We start from the raw sequence: 20,818 nt of genomic DNA on the forward strand, positions 1-20,818 counted from the left end.
TATCATCGGCTTAGTCGATATAAAGCAAAACACCTTAATATGCCCAATTTTACCTCTTCTTATAAGATCGGCTACCTTAATCATTAATTTATTACATATTATTTCCAATAACGCTAAACAGGTATCGCCGTTATATTTTAATTGTATTCAAAAGCATGTTACTACTATTATGACCGACCAAATCATAACAAATCGCGCGGCGTGCGTTTTTAACGATAACTTTACGCTATTCAAGTTCCGTTACAGCTGTCTTGACTCGTAATGTTACAAGGTTTTAGGTAGGGTAGCAGGTGATCGGCATGAAAGGAAGTGCTCCATCGTAGCAAGGCGCTGGACGTGCGAGATATTTGTGTATAAGGAAGTGGCATCAATGGTTACAAGGATGGTTTCTGGGTGTAACTGATTGAGTAAGGATTCCAGGCATTCGAGAAAGTGGTTTGTGTCTTTGACGAAGGATGGGAGACTGCATATAATGGGTTGAAGGTGTTGATCTACATAGGCAGAGATACGTTCTGTGGGGGCTTGGTAACCAGCTGCAATGGGGCGGCCGGGATGTTTGGGTTTGTGAATTTTAGGAAGTAGGTAGAAGGTAGGGGTGCGGGATGTCGGTGGGGTCAGGAGGTTGATGGAGTCAGGTGAAAGGTTTTGTAGGGGGCCTAAGGTTCCGAGGATTCCTTGAAGCCTCGCCTGGACATCAGGAATGGGATTACCTTGGCAAACTTTGTATGTAGTGTTGCCTGAAAGCTGACACAGTCCCTCAGTCACATGCTCCCGATGATAAAGTACCACGATCGTGGAACTCTTATCACCTGGAAGAATGACGATGGATCGGTCAGCCTTCAGATCACGGATAGCCAGGGCTTCAGCTGTGGTGATGTTGGGAGTAGGATTAAGGTTTTTCAAGAAAGACTGAGAGGCAAGGCTGGAAGCAAGAAATTCCTGAAAGGTTTGGAGAGGGAGATTTTGAGGAAGAGGAGGTGGGTCCCGCTGCGACGGAGGACAGAACTGTTCCAGGCAGGGTTCAATTTGTATAGTGTCTTTGGAAGCTGGATCATTAGGAGTAGGATTAGGATTATTTTTCTTCATGGCAAAGTGATATGTCCAGCAGAGACTATGAGTGTAGGACAGCAAATCTTTGACGAGGGCTGTTTGGTTGAATCTGGGCGTAGGGCTGAAGGTGAGGCCTTTGGATATGACAGAGGTTTCGGATTGGGAGAGAGGTTTGGACGAAAGGTTAACTACTGAATTAGGATGTTGTTGTTCCAGATTGTGTTGATTAGAATTTTGAGATTTTGGGGGTAGTGGAGCTGGAAGTGGGAGATTGAGTAGATGGGAGAGACTGGGTCTGTGTGCAATGAGAGGAGGTTGAGGTTTGTTGGAAAGGTTGTGGAGGGTGAGTGAGTTGACTTTCCGGAGGTGGGAAACCACGAGATTGGATAGTTTTTTGAGGTGGAGGGTGGGTGGCATGCTGTTCTAATTTGTGATTGGCCTGTAGGAGGATGCTCTGAACAGCCGGTGTGGATGTAGGAGAGGAAAGATTGAGGACGTTCATTAGGGATTGGAGTTGACGAGTTTGTTCACTGGCTGAGTTGATGTGTAGGTGAAGGATTAGGCAGGTGAGGGCTATGGATTGTTCAGTTTGAAACTGGTATAGGGACTGATGGAAGGAAGGGTTACACCAGAGATGGGAACTTTAAGTGTGAGGCCTTTGGGGGTAATGCCAAATGTCAGACAAGCCTGAGTAAATAAAATATGGGAGCGTAATCTGGCTAGGGCGAAAGCACGTTTGCAGAGGGAATGTAAATAAAACTTGATTGGGTCGTTGTCGGGATGTTGTGAGGGTGACATGGTATTTAGAAAGTGGAAAGTGTAACATGAGGCTAAAATGAAAATAAAAATATATGGGGAGAAATAAAGGTGAACTAGAAAGCAACTGGAGTTCTGGTGTGAAAAAAGTTGAAAAAGTGTTACTTAAAGCAGAGCTATGTTGATCCTGTGGTGAACTTAGGTTGGTAAACAATGATGTGCACAAAGGTTAGGTAGTTGTATTAACCTCCAAAACACGCTAAAGGGTGGAGAATTTTGAAAAAACTGCGTGTAAATGTATTAAAAGGACTGGTTATGTGGTGGCAGATTATGAAAATGAGGCTAACAATTGTCTGACGAAGAAATAATAACGTTAAAACCTGTGGGAAGCTGCTAAAAATGATTGGTGTTGTGGGAAAAACGGGAATGGAAATAAAGCGAAAGTTGTTAGAACTTGCCGAAATGGTTGTTTAATAGGTGAAAGGAACTGAAGCTGTGAAACAGTATTCATGAGGTTACACGAGAAATGTTTGTAAACTGGGAACGCTGGATTTTATAGCAGCGATAGTGTTGAAGGCGGTAAAAATTTTTTTTGTTATGGTTTGGAAGTAAGTTACGTATTATTGAGTATATATAGGCAGGATAAAGTTGTATGGTAGATTATGGTAGAAAGGGAAGGTGAATACAAAGTGAATCTACTTGCACAAACAAAAAGAGAAAGTAAGATGACAGAAAAGATTTCGGTCACAGTTTGCCTGTCTTCTGCACGTAAAGTATTTCTGAAAAGAGTATTCTCTTTTGTAATATGAGAAGCCACTTTGCTGAGCAAATACCGAAATACACTCTCACCCATTCGTAAGTAATTTACGTCCTCCATTAGCAGCTCTCGAGACATTTTGCTGAATGCTTTTACTATCTCGACGTAATACCGATGGCTTCATTCAGGTATGTTTCCTTTTTTTCTGCCGCTTTTCTTCCAAATACACACACAGTGCAATTGTGGTACTCACAACTGCAGTGCATAATAAGAGGTTGTTGTCTGTCATCTTGAAATTTGATGAAAAATATGACTATAGTGTAATACCCCTTTTTAGCGCGATGTTAAATATCTTTGTCAAACAAATTTGATGAATATTTGATCATATCTTTCAAATCTTTGTCAAAGAAATATGATAATTCAATACCAGCCTTACTGAGCTTCTGATATTCAGATAGCTGCTTCTCATTTTTCTCAAAGGTTTCCTTAATTTTCTTATACACAGCATCTGTCTTTCACACAGTCATTCACGCATCTATAGCTTTGCCTTTTTGCTCTAGCCATTTCTGTTTAACCATTTTACACTTTCTGTCAATCTTACTTTTTAGATTCAAAATGAATTTGCTGAATGTGAATATCTTGGCATCAGTTGTAACAATATTACAAAAAGGACGGTTGCTACTCGCCATACAGCAGAGATGCCATGTCACAGATAGGCACAACAAAAAGACTGTTGGAAAGAGGCACAACAAAAAGGCTGTTGGAAAGAGGCACAACAAAAAGACTGTTGGAAAGTGAGCTTTCAGCTAGCAAGGCCTTATCTGAAAATCTACACACATACACTCACACACACACACACACACACACACACACACACACACACACACACACACACACACACAAAATCACACCTCATACACACGACTGCCATATCCAACAACTCTGACCGGAATGCCAGGAATACACATCAAAATATTTAAAAGTGAATTTCCAAAGCATACAAAATCAATTTATTCTCAGCAGACAACTATATAAATAAAGGATTATGAGAAACTGCTGATATATGATAAAATTACAATCACAGTGCATAGTAAGAAGCTTACAGATTGTCACATTAACTCTAAATATTATTTTATTTGCATTAGCTTCAGCATATCTCACTGTCATTTTGTTGCAAATGAAAAGCACTCATTTAACGTCCTGAGTGAGTTTTTCAAGTTTCAGAGGGAGCAGCTGCACCATCTCTTGGCAAACTCCAAGTTCTACGGACATCTTCTGGCGTCCAGACTCGTGCTTCTCGCAGTAATCCACAATGAACTAAAAGAAAAGTTAGTTGCATAAGGAAACTTATGTTAACATGATTGAAGCAATATTCAAGCAAGAAAGATTTCTCATAATATTCAACAAGTCTGTGGTGGTGATTAAGATTTGAAAGTAAGTTTTTAAATAGCATGGGTTATCAGTGAGAAAATCTAAGCTGAATATGTAAAGATTATTTATTCACTGTAACTTTACTTAAAGAGATTATTATCCAAGTGCCCAAAACTTCACTTTAACATATATACTCACTCTCAAAATATTCCTTCTTTTATGACCAAAGTTTTAAATGTCTGATAATATCCAATACATTGACACTGCCATGACTTTTTTATGGGTGGCTCACTCTTATGTTGTAATAATGCATCAGTCTTGTACTACAGACTTAAGCTGAAGTTTGAAAGACAAATTGTAGTCTCATGCAGCCCACTACTTTAATTTTTTTACTGAACTGAAAAACTGAATCCATTCTTCCTGTGTATAAAGTATGGACTGTAAACACAGTAAGCATGCCAACAACACTCATCTAGTAATTGGTCCACAGACTACTAACCCCTCAGCACATAACAAATCCACAGACGATCATTTTTAACACAATGCAATAAAAAAAGGCCCCTCATTTTGTGTTAAAATATTACCACATGTACATCACATAATGTGTCGTGTAGCACGATGTGTGTGATACAGTACAAGAACTGCAGGGCAAAGATGTAAGAAGCATTAATGTTATATCTGATTGAACCAACCAACAAAAATCAGCTAGTGTCAGGCAGTACCTTATCTGTAAGTGTGAAATGAAATACGGAAATAAAAGCAATGTGGTGCAGGCACCAAACTTCTGGGAGAGTGTGATAAAAGAGGATTAGGGCTTCTGCTATAAACTGAAGTGTTGAACCTGGCACTCAATATGTCTACTCAATTTGGCTAGGTCTCATAAGAGATCATAATTTTAAACAGGGAATGTGATAGAATACAATTACCAGTGTCAGAAAACAGTCACTGATAAAAAGGCAACTTATGGTTTGTCTGTTTCACACTTTGGCTGGAGTCCAAATAGTAAGAAACTGATATCAGTCCTCAGCACACCTGAAAAAGACAGCTGAGGAAACCAGTCAAAATTCTGTGTAAGATGGCATCATTAATACTACTAAAAATTCAAGGATCAGATAATTAATGAGAAAGAGTCAGTTCTTACAATACTTTTATGGTCATTAACCAAATAATGAGATAATTTTAAAAAAATAGTGTGATTCAAATTGAAGTTTTCTGTGTCACATTAGGAAAGCTGCCCAAATTTTATATGATACAATAACTGAACAAACAAAATTATTGTAAGTCCTAATGCCCTGTTATACTTTACTATCTGTCTACACTTTTAGCACTGTATAAATAAGTGAATGGATAAAAAATCTATTTAATTTTTCATTCCTGAATTACTGCTTTCCATAAAAATCCTCTTAACCCCCCATTACTCGCACAAAAATTCACGACGTCGTCACTCGCGCGGATGACTGGTGTCATCCACAAAGCAAGTGGTCTATTTGTACACTTTGAATGGTCTTTATGACTTTTTATTAAATCTAAATATAATACATTTAATATTTGTACACAGTATAATATATTCTAATGTTTGAAACTGTTTGACCATTCGAAGAACAATATCTTCAGCTGAATTACTGGCATTACATGGTCCCTCTTGTTGCTTACCAACGTACTGTTCTAAATTCAAAGTGTAAGCTGTTTTACATCACCAAAGCAAACACTTTTAACCCATACTTTGCTGGTTTGCTAGGAATATATTGCTTAAATGGGCAGTTTCCTCTAAATGCCATAAGCTGTTCATCAACAGTAAGATATTCACTAGGTGAAAAATATTTTTGACAATTGTTTGTGAATAGTTCAAGCACTCTATGATAGCAGCCAACTTGTCAATCTCTCTGCGAACACCTCTGTCATGGAAATTATAAAACTGCAGACATCTCAACAAAAACCTGAATCGGTTTTCACTTATGCATAAATAACATGATTCAAGTCAGTTTCCCTTCGAGTTATCCCACAATTTCGATATACTCTTCCAAGAACATCTCAAAGATCCACATAGGTATAACAAACCAATGAAAGCTCTGATCTCTATTGCATCTGTTTCTTTAGCGTCCCTTTCCCTAGAGAAGTTCCCACGAACTTAATTGATGTATATATTAGTGCATGTTGCGATAATGCTTATTATGTTTTCATCCAAGAACCAATTCAGAATATCTATTTCTGTCTTTTTTTATACGAGCTTGATTTTTTGGTCCAGGCAAATGCGTAATAAAATTACAAGATCTGCTTCTCACACTGGTAGGACATTTATATTTTCTCCGTTTAGTTATTCCATCTTTCCCTAAAAAAAATGCATCCTCTTGAGTTACGTCTTCCTGTGATTCATATTCACTATTTTCTGACACTTCTTGTTCTGTTCCTGAATCATGACCACTTTCATGAACAGAATCCTCAGTCTCTGAGTCAGCGCTATAACTGTGAGCATCTTCATCACTCAGTTCATTGAACATTTCCACCATACATTAGGATCTCTACTAAACTCTGTCCAAGGTTTTTTTGCCTTTGACATTTCTTCCACAATTTAAAAATAAAGAGAATACTAGGTAACATGGAAGCTAACTGCAATCAGTTTCAATATGTCTAAATTTACACACATGAAAGACCGTTTGAATCTAGGAAAGCAATAAAGTTATACAGACTTACTTTGTTTCAGATTGTGGCAGCAGAGCTCGTGTGGATGACAAGTGTCCTCCAGACTATAATAATGTTTCATAAACAATGTATCTTTCATAACTGAAAGACAACAATGATTGGAGCTAACAGCCGGAGAGATAACAGAAAGGTACTGTCAGACAAAACTGGGCGGGAAAGTCATGTGGATAACGAGTGTCATCTGCGCGAGCAATGGAGGGTTAAAAGAGAGAGAGTATCACTTGAAGATTAGATTTTAGATTAGATTTACTTTCATTCCAATTGATCCGTAGTGAGGAGGTCCTCCAGGATGTGGAACATGTCAGAAAAACAACAATACATGACAAATATTTAAACTAAAACAAATAAGCTAATGTACCATTCCACAGGTCCCAAGTGGAATGATCGTCACTTTTTAATGAACACTAAGAGTCATTTTACAAATACTATTGCACTGAATTTAAAATAAAAAAGTTTTTTATTTATTTATAAGGTAAGAACATGTAATACAACTACTGTAATACTTATTTACAATGAACACATTACTGCACTGAAATGGTGCAGAAGTTAGATTATACTTACACACACACACACACACACACACACACACACACACACACACACACACACACACACAAATTTTCAGTGAACACATTACTGCACTGAAATTGTGCAGAAGTTATGTTGTACTTATATACAAATCAGTTGGTTTTCCTCAGAAATTCATCAATGGAGTAGAAGGAGTTGGCCACCAATAAATCCTTTAGGCTTCTCTTAAACTGAATTTCATTGGTTGTTAAGCTTTTTATGGCTGCTGGCAAGTTATTGAAAATGTGTGTTCCTGAATAATGCACACCTTTTTGTACAAGACTAAGTGACTTTAAATCCTTGTGAAGATTATTCTTATTTCTAGTATTGATTCCATGAATTGAGCTGTTGGTTTGAAAAAGTGATATATTTTTAATGACAAATTTCATTAAGGAATAAATATATTGGGAAGCTGTAGTTAGTATCCCTAGTTCCCTAAACAGGCTTCTGCAGGATGTTCTTGAGTTCACACCACATATAATTCTTACTGCACGTTTTTGTGCCCGGAAAACTTTAGCTTGGCTTGATGAATTACCCCAGAAAATAATCCCACATGACATTATGGAATGAAAGTAAGCATAGTATGCCAGCTTTTTCATTTTTATATCCCCTATGTCTGACAAAATTCGCATTGCAAACAGAGATTTGTTAAGACGCTTCAGCAGACTCTGAAAGCAGAATTTCTCAAATCAGTGCATCTGAAGTAACTGATGTATTCTTATTGGTGTTTTAAATTCAAATATTCTCTTTTGTGAGAAACTAGTTGCTGAGTCAAGGTATTTTGACATTCTAATATGAGTGAGACAGTTAATTTGTTTCAAAAGCTGGTCTCAAAAAGTGCGTACGGACATACATACGTGGCGCACGTGCCTCCCCCCCCCAACACACACACACACACACACACACACACACACACAGAGCTGAGCAGTGCTTTCACATCTTATTTGAAGGAATTCGTTCATTAAAGCTATCTCCCACAAAACCGAGGATATCTCCTGCAAATAAAAAGTATCCCAAGCTTTCAATAAATATTGGCAATGTGATTTCTCAAGCCTTCTTGGCACACTTGACTAATGGTGTACTTTTGGGTGTTCAGGTGCACTATTGTTTCCATTTGCCTGCACAATATTGTCATGTAGAGGAAGGTGTAAGCAGATGAACGACGAACACTAACTTCACTTAACGAAGGTTTATTCAGCACTTGCATATACAAGAGTGCGGAGCGAACTGCCTCCGGCCAGAACACATATATGTATATATACAGCTACAGAACATTCCAATACAATTATTCATGCCATCTGTGGATACTTCTAGAATGTACTCGAACGGGAGATGGAAATTAAAATGTTTCAGTTCAGGTGGGTTTTGAACTCGCGACCCTCCATGCAACAATCTAGTATCATAACCACTATACTACAGCGACTGCACTACTCGGCTTCTTCTGCAACATTGCTCCCTCCTTAAGAGAACAGTGTCTCCGTGTTATGGCCTCCTAGTCCGGGAATGAGTCATTGGTCATGCATACACCGACCCCCAATGACTGATGTTCGCCCTGGTGGCGAGCTGCTTAGATCTTCCCTTGCCGCTAAGTTATTTGTTACCTTTCCACTTGTTGCCTGTCGCTGGAGCTTCGAATTTACACTGGTTTGCAGGATACTTGTAGGCCTTCATTTTAAGGATGTGGACTATATCTCTGACCTCTTGTCATCTTGTGTCAGGGTCAAAATCTTCAACTTCATAAATAACATCAGACAACTGTCTTATGACCTTATAAGGTCCAAAGTAGCACCTGAGGAGCTTCTCAGAGAGACCGACCTTCTGAACAAGAGCGAAGATCCAGACGAGGTCACCAGGCTGGTAGACAACAGGGTGGTGGCTCGCATCATACCTTCGGTGATCGTTTTATTGAGCCTGCAGTGTGCAGAGTTGAGCTGACTGCTGAGCTTCCTCAGCTCTGGTTAACACCTGGCTGATGTAGTCATCGTCCACGTCATCAGCATGTAACGGAAACACAGTGTCCATTGTCGTCGCCTCATGCCCATGCACCAGGAAATATGGCATAAATCCTGTGGTGTCTTGTTTGGCGGTGTTGTAGGCAAACATCATCCCTGTTGCTCTGCTCAACATTGACGAACATTGATAGTATGTCGGCTAAGGTATTATTAAGACGTTCAGTAAGCCCGTTAGTTTGCGGATGGTAAGCATTCGTGGTAATGTTGCACCGGCAGTTTATCTCTGTCACAAGATTCAATTGAAAAACTTTCCCTTGATCTGTAATTCAAGACCTTGGGGCACCATGTTTTAATACAATGTCTTCTATGATGAATTTGGCTACCTCGAATGCTTCGGCTGTTTTCATGGCTTTTGGTAATGGCAGATAATCAGTGCAAACAATAATCCCTCTATTGCCACTAGCAGACGTTGGAAATCGTCTGAGGAGGTCAATCCCAACACGCTGAAAAGGCGTTTCGACTGGTGGAATCGGTATGAGTCGGTCATGTGGTTTCTGAGGAACTGCCTTTCTCCTCTGGCACTCTCGACAGTGCGACACATAGTGACTGACATTCCTAAATAAACCTGGCCAGAAAAATCTCTTGCGGATCCTATCTTATGTCTTAATAAATCCTAAATATCTGGCCTCAGGTGTGTCATGGGATTTCTGTAGAACATCTAAGTGCATGTGTTTAGGAATCACTGATCGCCACCTCTTTCCAAACGGTTCAAAGTTTTCCTTGCAAAGTAATTCATTAACTACCTTAAATTGTCCTTTCACATCCTCTGATTGATTTAAGGCAAGCATAATTTGAGATATCTTGACGTCCTTCTGCTCAGCAGAGAGATCCTCGAGTGCAGCGAGACAGTAACTATCTTCATCAAAGTCTTGATGGTCTCGCACAGAGTTTCTTGAGAGGCAGTTGACATCTTGGTGTTTTCTTCGACTTTTGTACACTATGCTAATGTCATACTCTTGAAGACTTAGTGCCCACCTGGCGAGCCGTCCTGTTGGATCCTTAAGACCTGTCAACCAACAAAGTGAATGATGGTCTGTAACAACTGTGAATGGTCTTCCATAGAGATACTGTCGAAATTTGCACACGCCCCAGATCACAGCAAGACATTCTCTTTCTGTAGTTGAGTAGTTTCTCTTGGCTTTTGTAAGTGTCCGAGAAGCATAGGCTATAACCTTCTCTTTTCCATCTGAAATCTACACCAGAACAGCGCTAATCCCATACCCACTGGCATCTGTGTGTAGTTCTGTAGGTGCTCTCTCATCATACAGACCAAGTACAGGGTCAGTCGTCAGAGCTTTTCGCAGCACATCGAAAGAATCTTGTTGAGCACCACCCCAGATAAATTTAGCATCGGCTTTTAACAACTCTTGGAGTGGCCTGGCTTTGATACAAAAGTCTTTGATTAAATGACAGTAATAAGAACACAATCCAAGGAAGCTTCTCACATCTCTAATACTTTTAGGAATAGGAAATTCCATTATAGCTCTCACTTTTTCTGGGTCTGTCTGCACACCTTCGTTTGACACAAGGTGCTCAAGTATTTTGATTTCTTTTGCTCCAAAGAGACACTTGGGGTGATGAATGCAGTTTTCTCACGATCAGCCTCATCTGCTTCAATTCGCCAGTATCCGGGATAGTACATGTCCATGGTTGAGAAATATGTAGCCCCCTTCAGACAATCTAGTGTATCGTCAATTTGTGGAAGAGGGTAAATGTCCTTTTTAGTTATCTTATTAAGCTTCCTGTAACCAACAGGAAGGCGCCAACTGCCATCCTTCTTCCTGTCGAGAACCACTGGTGATGACTATGGGCTCTGCGAAGGCTGAATGATGTCATTCTTCATCATTTTCTCTACCTCGTCGTTAATTATTCAATGTTCCATCGCTGACACACGGTATGCTCTCTGGCTTATTGGTTGATGGTCTCCAGTGCTAATCCGGTACCTCACCAATGATTTGTCTAATTTGCTCTTCACCTGTGGATTGAAACATTCAGAAGACTCCTGAAGAATGGCAAGTAGCTTCTTCTGCTGTTCCTTAGTGAGATCTGGTGATAGTCGAGCTAGAAGATCTCGTCTCTTAGTGGTAGTGCTAATTTCGCCCACAGACTCGGTATGGGAGGTTTCTATGACGCTCAGCTGTTCTGCAAGTAACGACTCAGCATTTGCTACACATGCACCTTGGAAGGATCTGCGGTTCTCGGCGACAGTTAACTACCCACAATTCGCCGAATCCTTTCTTAAACGAGACGACAGAGACTGGGATGACCAAATTATTCTTCAGTGGTATGCTTTTCTTACGTTCCACTACAAGATCCATGGGTTGATGCATGGCATGACACATGACAGTTACCTTTCTAGCGCTGACTGCAGGAAGGATCACTTCATCCAACACACATAGTCTCCACACACTCGGATGCACATCTTCTTGCTCACAGTATCTCATCTCGTTTAGCATAATCTTCGAGCGACCACAATCTATAACTGCTTGAGAAGCTTTCAAAAAGTCCCATCTGAGAATGACGTCATGACTACACTCTTGTAAGATGATGAATTCTAAGGGCTGTGTATGGCCACTTATACCGACATGAATGACACATCTTCCTGTAGGTTTTACATATTTCCCATTAGCCACCTTCAGCATAGATTTTTTTGTCGACGAATATGGTTTTCTGCAACTGGTGACAGTACTTCTCCGAAATGACTGAGTATGATGCTCCAGAGTCCACAAGAGCTTGGGCTGGTCGGCCATACATGAGGATATCGACGTAGTTTCCTATCATTATGGTAGTGATCGATGGTGGAGGCTTTTTCTCTTCGGCGACCTCACCTCCAAGGAAGGTAGCACCCTTTAGTTTTCCAGGTTGCGGCAGCTAGGTGATCGGCTGGAGTTTCTAAACAGTGATGGAGACCTTGATCAGCGTGTTGGGGATTGTCCTCTCCAACGGCTAGCTTGTTAGCTTGTGGCGATGGTGACCTACGTCGTCCTGTACCCATATCTTTGTGTTCATCTTCGTCGTCCCGGAGTTGGCATTGGCTAAGATTGGTCTGTTGTCTTCTGGCGTGGGCGTCATCAAATATCTGCCACCTTTCTCAACAATAGTGCACCACATGTCTTGGTCATCTGCAGTGGAGACATACTGGTTGGTTATCCTGGGTCCTCCAGACATCAGTCTTTCTTGCTTTCTTGGTGCCCAAACAGGTTCCTCGTGCAGCATTGTAGAAATGTAACTTCGCCTGGATCTTAACTTTTTTACTGTTTTAAAGGGAAATGAAGGACAAGAGATTGGGTTCAATGTCTGTTCCACTTCTTCCCTTATGACCTCTTGAAGCGTCTCTGTTTTTTGCTCACCGTGCAATCCAAGTGCCTTCTGAACTTCCTCTCTCACTATGTGACAAAGAACACTTGTGAAATCAGTTGCTTCCTCCATCACAGACATCCATACGACATTTGGAAGCTGTTCAAACTTCTTGTGTGTAATTCGTTTTTGATGCATTGTCTCGATATACTGGCACCATTTTATGAAGTTGTCTGCCGTTGAAACCTCCTTATACCTTCAGCCACTTGTTTCGATCTTGGCCATCGTCAACATAGAACCCGGAAGGATGTCTCATGTGGTGGCACACAGTTGCTGTCATCATGACATCCTCTTCTTCTTCTGTCTCCGATAGACTGCGATCTGTTGAATATGGCTTGAACTCAGGTTTCTCGCCACGTAAACGGCGACTCTGTTGTGGCCTGATGGAAGCCACTGTGTCATCGATAATGTGCAGTATCACAAGTTCCAATACCTGGTGTCTCCACCAGAATAATGTCACGTAGAGGAAGGTGTAAGCAGATGAATGTCGAACACTAACTTCACTTAACGAAGGTTTATTCAGCATTTGCACATACAAGAGCGCCAGAACACATATGATATATATACAGCTACAGAACATTCCAGTACAATGATTCTTGCCATTTGTGGATACTTCTAGAATGTACTCGAACCGAAGTTAGAAATTAAAATATTTCAGTTCAGGTGAGTTTTGAACTCACAACCCTCCGTGCAACAATCTAGTATCATAACCACTACACTATGGCGACTGTGCTACTCGGCTTCTTCTGTGACAATATTTCAATAGCTGATCCAGTTGTCTTTCTTTAGGTGCTGCGAGCTGTGTTATTGGGCGTACTCATTATCTGACTCCAAACATATTGTGAAATATTGTTTATGTTGCACTACTATATATAGCTGAAATCAACTCCCAGCGATTGCTACACTCTTTGATGCTGATCTGCTTTTTAGATCCCACACTGGTAGTCCAAGAAACACATACTCTCACAGCATTTTCCAATTCTGATGGACAAGATGGGCATTGAGTTATTAACAAATTTAGTGTCTGACACCAAGCCTTGCTTAAATTAAATCCTCCACCCCAGTTTATTTGGTTTTACATCTCTTTATTTTGATAGATTCCTTAATTAATACAATGAAGATTGCTACTAAAGGACTAAATTTCACACTTGCTACAAAAATGCTACCAGTAACAGATCACATCAATTCCATGGAAGAAGCAGCACAAGAGCTATGTCAAAATACCCGTTGAGCACTTACAAAGGTGGCAATGCTTAAATCCAAATTCTCCAAGAAAGAACTAGTAGTCCCTACCACTCTGCAAGAGAAGAAAGGGACTGTAATTCTACCAGCTAACAAGAGCTACAACCATAATGGATCATAACAAAAACATTTCTGATCCTTTGAATGTAATTCTCTACAGACAAATGCTGATCCTATGAGTAAAATGGAGAGAAAGACGATGACTCGTTTTGGTGACTCATGCTCGTCACATAATATCATTAATGGCCTCTGAACACATGCAGCTGTGCCACCATGACAATATGGGCTTCTTAAGGTACACAAGGATGGCACTGGTCTAAGACCCATAGTTAGTAATATTGGCACACCTACATACCAGCTCACAAAATATCTGTAACACACTCTCAGCAAATATTTGAAGTAACAACAATAATTTTGCAACTCTCCTCACTTTATACATAACATCAGTCAACTGCAGCTCTGGGATGATGAGGTCTCCCCAATACAAGAGTTCAACTTTCTGAATGGTTTTAAGTAATTGCAAAAAAGTTCAACTATTTCTCTGACCTTTTCGGGAATGTTCTGATATCAACTTATTTCCTGTTCAATGGAAAACATTATGAACAAACCGACAGCACGGTAATGGTAGTCGATTATTGTCTGTTATGACAAGCCTATACATGGTACACTTTGAAGCAAAGGCACTAGAATCTGCCAAGTTCATGCCAACATGTTTCCACTGATATGTGGACAACACATATGTAGTGTGGCCACATGAACCAAAAAAACTCTTAAGAGTTCCTGAAACATTTAGCCTCTCTCCACCATAACATAAAATTCACAATGTAATCTGAAAAGTATGGTCTGTTGTCTTTCCTTGACATGTTAGTTAATAGAAGAATGGATAGATTCTTGGACCACAGCGTACAAGATTCGTTCAAAAAATTTCGGAACATTCATAATTTAGCAACAATTTGGCACCCCGGCATACACTTGTGTTTAATGTGTAACTGCTGAAAGTTTCATTAAATTTTCATTGTTGTATGAATGTTAGTTATTGTTCAGTACTGTATTGAGTAGAATGTTGTGTTGCACAGTTTGCGAATTTCGAGATGGCAGAGTTAGAGGAGCAATGCATCCGCGTTAAATTTTGCATGAAACTCCATAAAACGTTTAGAGACACACCAAATGATGCAGGAAGGTTAAAGTGATGAGTGCTTATGCTATACTCAAAGTTATGAATGGTTAGACGGAAGTTAAAGATGACACTCGTTCAGGATGCCCTTCGACATCTACCGATGATACTCACATCAGGTACATCAATGCAACTGTGCATGCCAATCAAAGACTGACTCCAAGAGACTGCATAAGAATGTAAAATTTCAGTTGGATCATGTCATGAAATCCTGACACAGCATCTTGGAATGCACTGAGTTGCTGCCAAGTTCGTCCCATGGCTCCTGAATCAAGACCAGAAAGACCTTCACCTCGCAATCTGTACAAACCTTTTGGATCGTGCAAATAAGAACGAGATGTTCCTTAAGAGAATCATAACTGGTGATGAGATGTGGGTCTATGTTTATGATGTTGAGACCAAGGTTCTATCTTCACAATGGGTTGGGAAAGGTTCTCCGAGGCAAAAAAAACCTTGTCAAGTCAGGTCAAATGTCAAAGCCATGCAGACAGTTTCCTTTGACTTTGAAGGATTAGTTCATTACTCATGCCACAGGGACAAACTGTTAATTGGTGGTGCTATTGGGGCGTGTTGCGATGGCTGTGAGAAAATGTGAGAAGGAAATGTCCTGAAATGCGGCGATACAGTTCACGGCTCTTGCATCACAATAATTCACCCATGCATTCATCCTGTTGGTGCAAAACTATTGCACTCAAATCACAGATGGCGCTTTGTGCGATACAGCAAGAGGCAGACCAAGACTGCTTCCAGAAGTGGAAAAGGCACTGGGAGCGGTGTATCAGTTATGTAGGACAGTATTTCGCATGAGACCATGCACAATAAGTAAAAGATATGCATAGAAAAATTTTGTGGACAAAGTTCAACAATTCTTTGAACAGACCTCGTATATAGAAAACCCAAACAAACTGCTACCTCCACACCTCACGCTATCACTAGCCCTCACAAAGAAATTGAGTGCTAAAGACTCTGGTCCATAGAGCTCAAACACTTACAGACAAGGAAAGCAGCACTGACGAATTACAGTACCTACGAATAGCGTTCAAAAGAATCAGTACTCGGACTGACTAACTGGGTGTGAGTCTGGGACAAAAGAAGAAGAGTAAAAAATTACTTATCTGTGGCCCCCAGCAGCAGGCTCTGTTCTTATCAACATATTTAACTGTCACATTGGGTACAAGACTACCAGCTGTCATGCCAATGCGATTGTACAATTTAGGCTTCTGACTGATGCAAATCTCAATTCTGACCAACATAAGTCCTTTGTTTTAAGATCAAAACAGAGGAACAGTACTTGGAAGAACTTTTGACCACCAGTTCCACAATTGCAGTAGAGTTACAGTACGAATCCACACCTTGACAAGTCTTCAAATGGCTGAAGTTAAGCTGGTCAGATCACCCACCAGTAGGAGAAAACATGGCACTGAAAGTCTATTTTTCACTGAGTTGTCACTTAATTGCAAAAGTTAAGTCCTTACAGGTGGTAGTTCTATACATCCTCTACTCTAAGGTGCTTCCTTTACTGCATGTGGTACATTAGGGCATCACCCGCATGAAGATTTTTACTGACTGCTCTACCTATTGGCCAATAATAGACAAGGAGATTGAGCAACAAGTACACTCAAGTTTGGATTGTGCACCCTGATAAGCTTCTCCCCAATGGTCCTTTTTTTTTTATCAATGGCCTTAACTATCCTATCTTTGGGACTCGGTTCACATTGATTTTGTTGATGTCATTGCGAATATATATTGATTTTGTTGATGTCATTGCGAATATGATGTGAATTATAGTGGTGTTTCAAAATTCCCATATGTGAAGAAGATGCATTCTATAATGTCACAAACCACAATTACGGCACTGACTCATAGTTTCACTATTGCTCGTCTGCCAAGAGTAGTAGTAACAGAATATGGTTCCCAATTCAAGTACACATCCTTCGCAAAGTTTTGTGAACAATACGGCCTCAAGCATCAACTTACCGATTCCTTACAACTACGATCAAGTGGGGAGGCAGAGCACATGGTCTCTACCTTTAAAGAGAAAATGAAGACACTGATTCAGCTATCATCATCAGAGGACATCCTAGTATTTTTAAGCAATTATAGGTCACCACAGATCATTGGGAAGAGCCCAGCTGAGCTCCTGCATGACTGACTGTCATACTTCTCCACCTATTGTAGTTGGAGCAGCATGAGTGAGGACCATCTCTATGTCACTTCTACAGGGTGAGTCACCTGACATTACCGCTGGATATATTTCGTTAACCACATCAAATACTGATGAATCAATTCGACAGACCGAACGTGAGGAGGGGGGCTAGTGTAATTGGTTAATACAAACCATAAAAAAATGCACAGAAGTGTATTTTTTAACACAAACCTACGTTTTTTAAATGGAACCCTGTTAGTTTTGTTAGTACATCTGAACATATACACAAATACGTAATCAGTGCCATTTGTTGCATTGTAAAATGTTAATTACATCCGGAGATATTGTAACCTAAAGTTTACGCTTGAGTGCCACTCCTCCGCTGTTCGATTGCGTGTATTGGAGAGCACCGAATTACGTAGGGATCCAAAGGGAACGGTGATGGACCTTAGCACATTACGTCCACATGCTAACACCTTTTTATTGGTCTTTTTCACTGACGCACATGAGGGGTGAGGTACACGTACACATGTGGTTTCCGTTTTCAAATACGGAGTGGAATAGAGTGTGTCCCGACATGTCAGGCCAATAGATGTTCAATGTGGTGGCCATCATTTGCTGCACACAATTGCAATCTCTGGCGTAATGAATGTCGTACACGCCGCAGTACATCTGGTGTAATGTCGCCGCAGGCTGCCACAATACGTTGTTTCATATCCTCTGGGGTTGTAGGCACATCACAGTACACATTCTCCTTTAACGTACCCCACAGAAAGAAGTCCAGAGGTGTAAGATCAGGAGAACGGGCTGGCCAATTTATGCGTCCTCCACGTCCTATGAAATGCCCGTCGAACATCCTGTCAAGGGTCAGCCTAGTGTTAATTGCGGAATGTGCAGGTGCACCATCATGCTGATACCACATACGTCGACGCGTTTCCAGTGGGACATTTTCAAGAAACGTTGGCAGATCGTTCTGTAGAAACGCGATGTATGTTGCAGCTGTTTGGGCCCCTGCAATGATGTGAGGACCAATGAGGTGGTCGCCAATGATTCCGCACCATACATTTACAGTCCACGGTCACTGTCGCTCTACCTGTCTGAGCCAGCGAGGATTGTCCACGGACCAGTAATGCATGTTCCGTAGATTCACTGCCCTGTGGTTTGTGAAACCCGCTTCATCGGTAAACAGGTAGAACTGCAATGCATTCTCTGTTAATGCCCATTGACAGAATTGCACTTGATGATTAAAGTCATCACCATGTAATTGCTGATGTAGCGACACATGAAACGGGTGAAAGCGGTGACGATGCAGTATGCGCGTGACACTACTTTCACTCAGTCCACCGGCTCTCGCAATGTCCCGTGTACTCATGTGTGGGTTCATGGCAACAGCAGCTAACACACCAACTGCACCCGCTTCTCCTGTGACGGGCCAGTTACGGACCCGTTTGCGTGCTACGACCATACCTGTTGGATACAGTTGGCGATAGATGTTTTGCAATGTGTGGCATGTTGGATGCTCTCTGTCCGGGTACCGTTCTGCATACACCCTGCAGGCTTCAGCTGCATTTCGTCGACACTCGCCATAGATGAGTATCATCACCGCCTTTTCAGAGATCGAATACACCATGGTCACAGTTCCTACAACACTACACTATCACAGACGTCTGGTAACACGGTGTGCTACAGTTGGTCTGCGTGTGGAGACGAATGCAGAATAACAATAGCAGCAAGCGCTACATGCGGACACTGTGACAGCTAGACCAAACCGCAACAGTGCACTACAGCCACACTCGTAAACACGGTCATCATCGTAAACATGTCCCTGCAGATGCTGCTCACCGACCGTGGCCCGTGTTTGTTACAACACGCAACTGAACGTCGGAGGTTTCAAGCGTCAACTTTAGGTAACAATATCTCCGGGTGTAATTAACATTTTACAATGCAACAAACGGCACTGATTACGTATTTGTTTATATGTTCACATGTGCTAACAAAACTAATGTGGTTCCATTTAAAAAAATGTAGGTTTGTGTTAAAAAACATACTTCCACGCATTTTTGTATGGCTTGTATTACACAATTACACTAGCCCCTCTTCTCACGTTCGGTCTGTGGAATTGGTTCGTCAGTATTTGATGTGGTTTACGAAATATATCCCACAGTAACGTTAGGTGACTCACCCTGTATATGGATATAATAGAGGGAAACAATCCACGTGGGAAAAATATATCTAAAAACAAAGATGATGTGACTTACCAATCGAAAGCGCTGGCAGGTTGATAGATACACAAACAAACACAAACATACACACGGGCACTAACATTCAGACAGCACCTTGGGCAGCTGCCCGCAACAGTCATTGGTGCCCTGGGATGCTGCCTTTACTCATACTATGTGGACACACATAGTCTTCAATGGCAACACTACCAAAACTAGCTACATCATGGACTGAACCTGTTGGCATCTCCTGGTTGTCATAATCTCTGACCCAGACTGCAAACATCTACTCTTCTGTCACTGCTGACTATACCTCGACAGCAACAGCAAAAATTTCACAACTGCCAGTACTCTGGCCATGGACTAGCTCCCCATAGCAGGCCAGTAGCAGCCTTTATTGATTCCACAGCTCCATCAGTCAATCATGGTGACCACAGTGGTGACACTCCACCACTACCAGCAACAACACTGCTGCACTGGGAGACAGATTCGCCAATTTTTCCTTAGCATCCTACCTTGCTTGCAAGGGATGTTGAAATGGAGGAACTCTAACACACAACATTCAAGGTACTATCCCTTCTTACATGTCAAAACCAGCATAAGTTGGGGCTTTTCCAAGTCAACATACCATCTCAGAGGAGGGAGGGATCAGCAATAGAAATGCAGACAAGAAATCAAGATTTGTCACATAGCACCACAGGTGGTGCTTTGCTCCATTGGCTTTCAGGAAGAGTGGCACTCCAGGAAATGAAACACAACCCTGCCCCCACAGTGAAGCACAAGCAGATTCACATGTTTGCTCAGTAGATGTTATTACTGAAGTCACATCACTGATCATGGCACTTATCTATTCCATGGATTTGCTACAGATTATTGTGTTGGCTGGATTCTTACTTGCTGCTTACTTATGACTATTCCTGGACTTTTACTTCATGCCAACTGTTCTTGTGTTTCATGTTCAATAAACGTGATTTATTTGTTTCATTTTGTTTTGGGACGTCAAAACAACTAGGGTCATACACGCTCATGTCAAAACTGTAGAACATGAAAAAGAGAGGAATTAAAAACAACCACATGTTAACAACAATCGACGGAAGGGAAGACAGCTAAAAACAGGGACATGGAGAAAGTCTATAAAATATGCCATAGAGAAATGGAGGTCCTGAACTAAAAATTAAATGGCCTTCATCATATTGCTACGATGGATAAAAAGTAAAACACGGTCAACTGCCTGCACGTTGTTCACTAAAATGGCCAATAACTCAAATGACAAACAAAAACATAAGTGGCTAAAAAAAGGGCATTCCGTCAGGAAATGGCAGACTGTCAGAGGTGAGGGAGCACCACTTAACAAATGGCAATAGCTAAAAACACAGTGCCCGACACATAACCTATCTAAAATGATCTCACAGTGAGAGAGCCAAGAGGAGTTCGTCCAAGCTGCTGGGAGAGGCTTAATAAGCCAGA

At 41.0% G+C, this 20,818-nt stretch overlaps 1 protein-coding gene across 1 annotated transcript in view; it reads right to left on the minus strand.

Annotated features, from left to right (window-relative positions):
• Nucleotides 1-3,550: 3,550 nt before the first annotated feature.
• LOC124802875 (KIF-binding protein) overlaps nt 3,551-20,818 on the minus strand; it is a 97,245-nt gene continuing 79,977 nt past the window's right edge. Inside the window, exon 6 of the mRNA XM_047263920.1 lies at nt 3,551-3,880. Within this exon, the coding sequence (XP_047119876.1) occupies nt 3,752-3,880 (129 nt within the window). The 3' untranslated portion in view covers nt 3,551-3,751. The remainder of the gene's footprint in view (nt 3,881-20,818) is intronic.

This window comes from Schistocerca piceifrons, chromosome 6 (genome assembly GCF_021461385.2).
Source record: "Schistocerca piceifrons isolate TAMUIC-IGC-003096 chromosome 6, iqSchPice1.1, whole genome shotgun sequence".
Taxonomy (NCBI): domain Eukaryota; kingdom Metazoa; phylum Arthropoda; class Insecta; order Orthoptera; family Acrididae; genus Schistocerca; species Schistocerca piceifrons.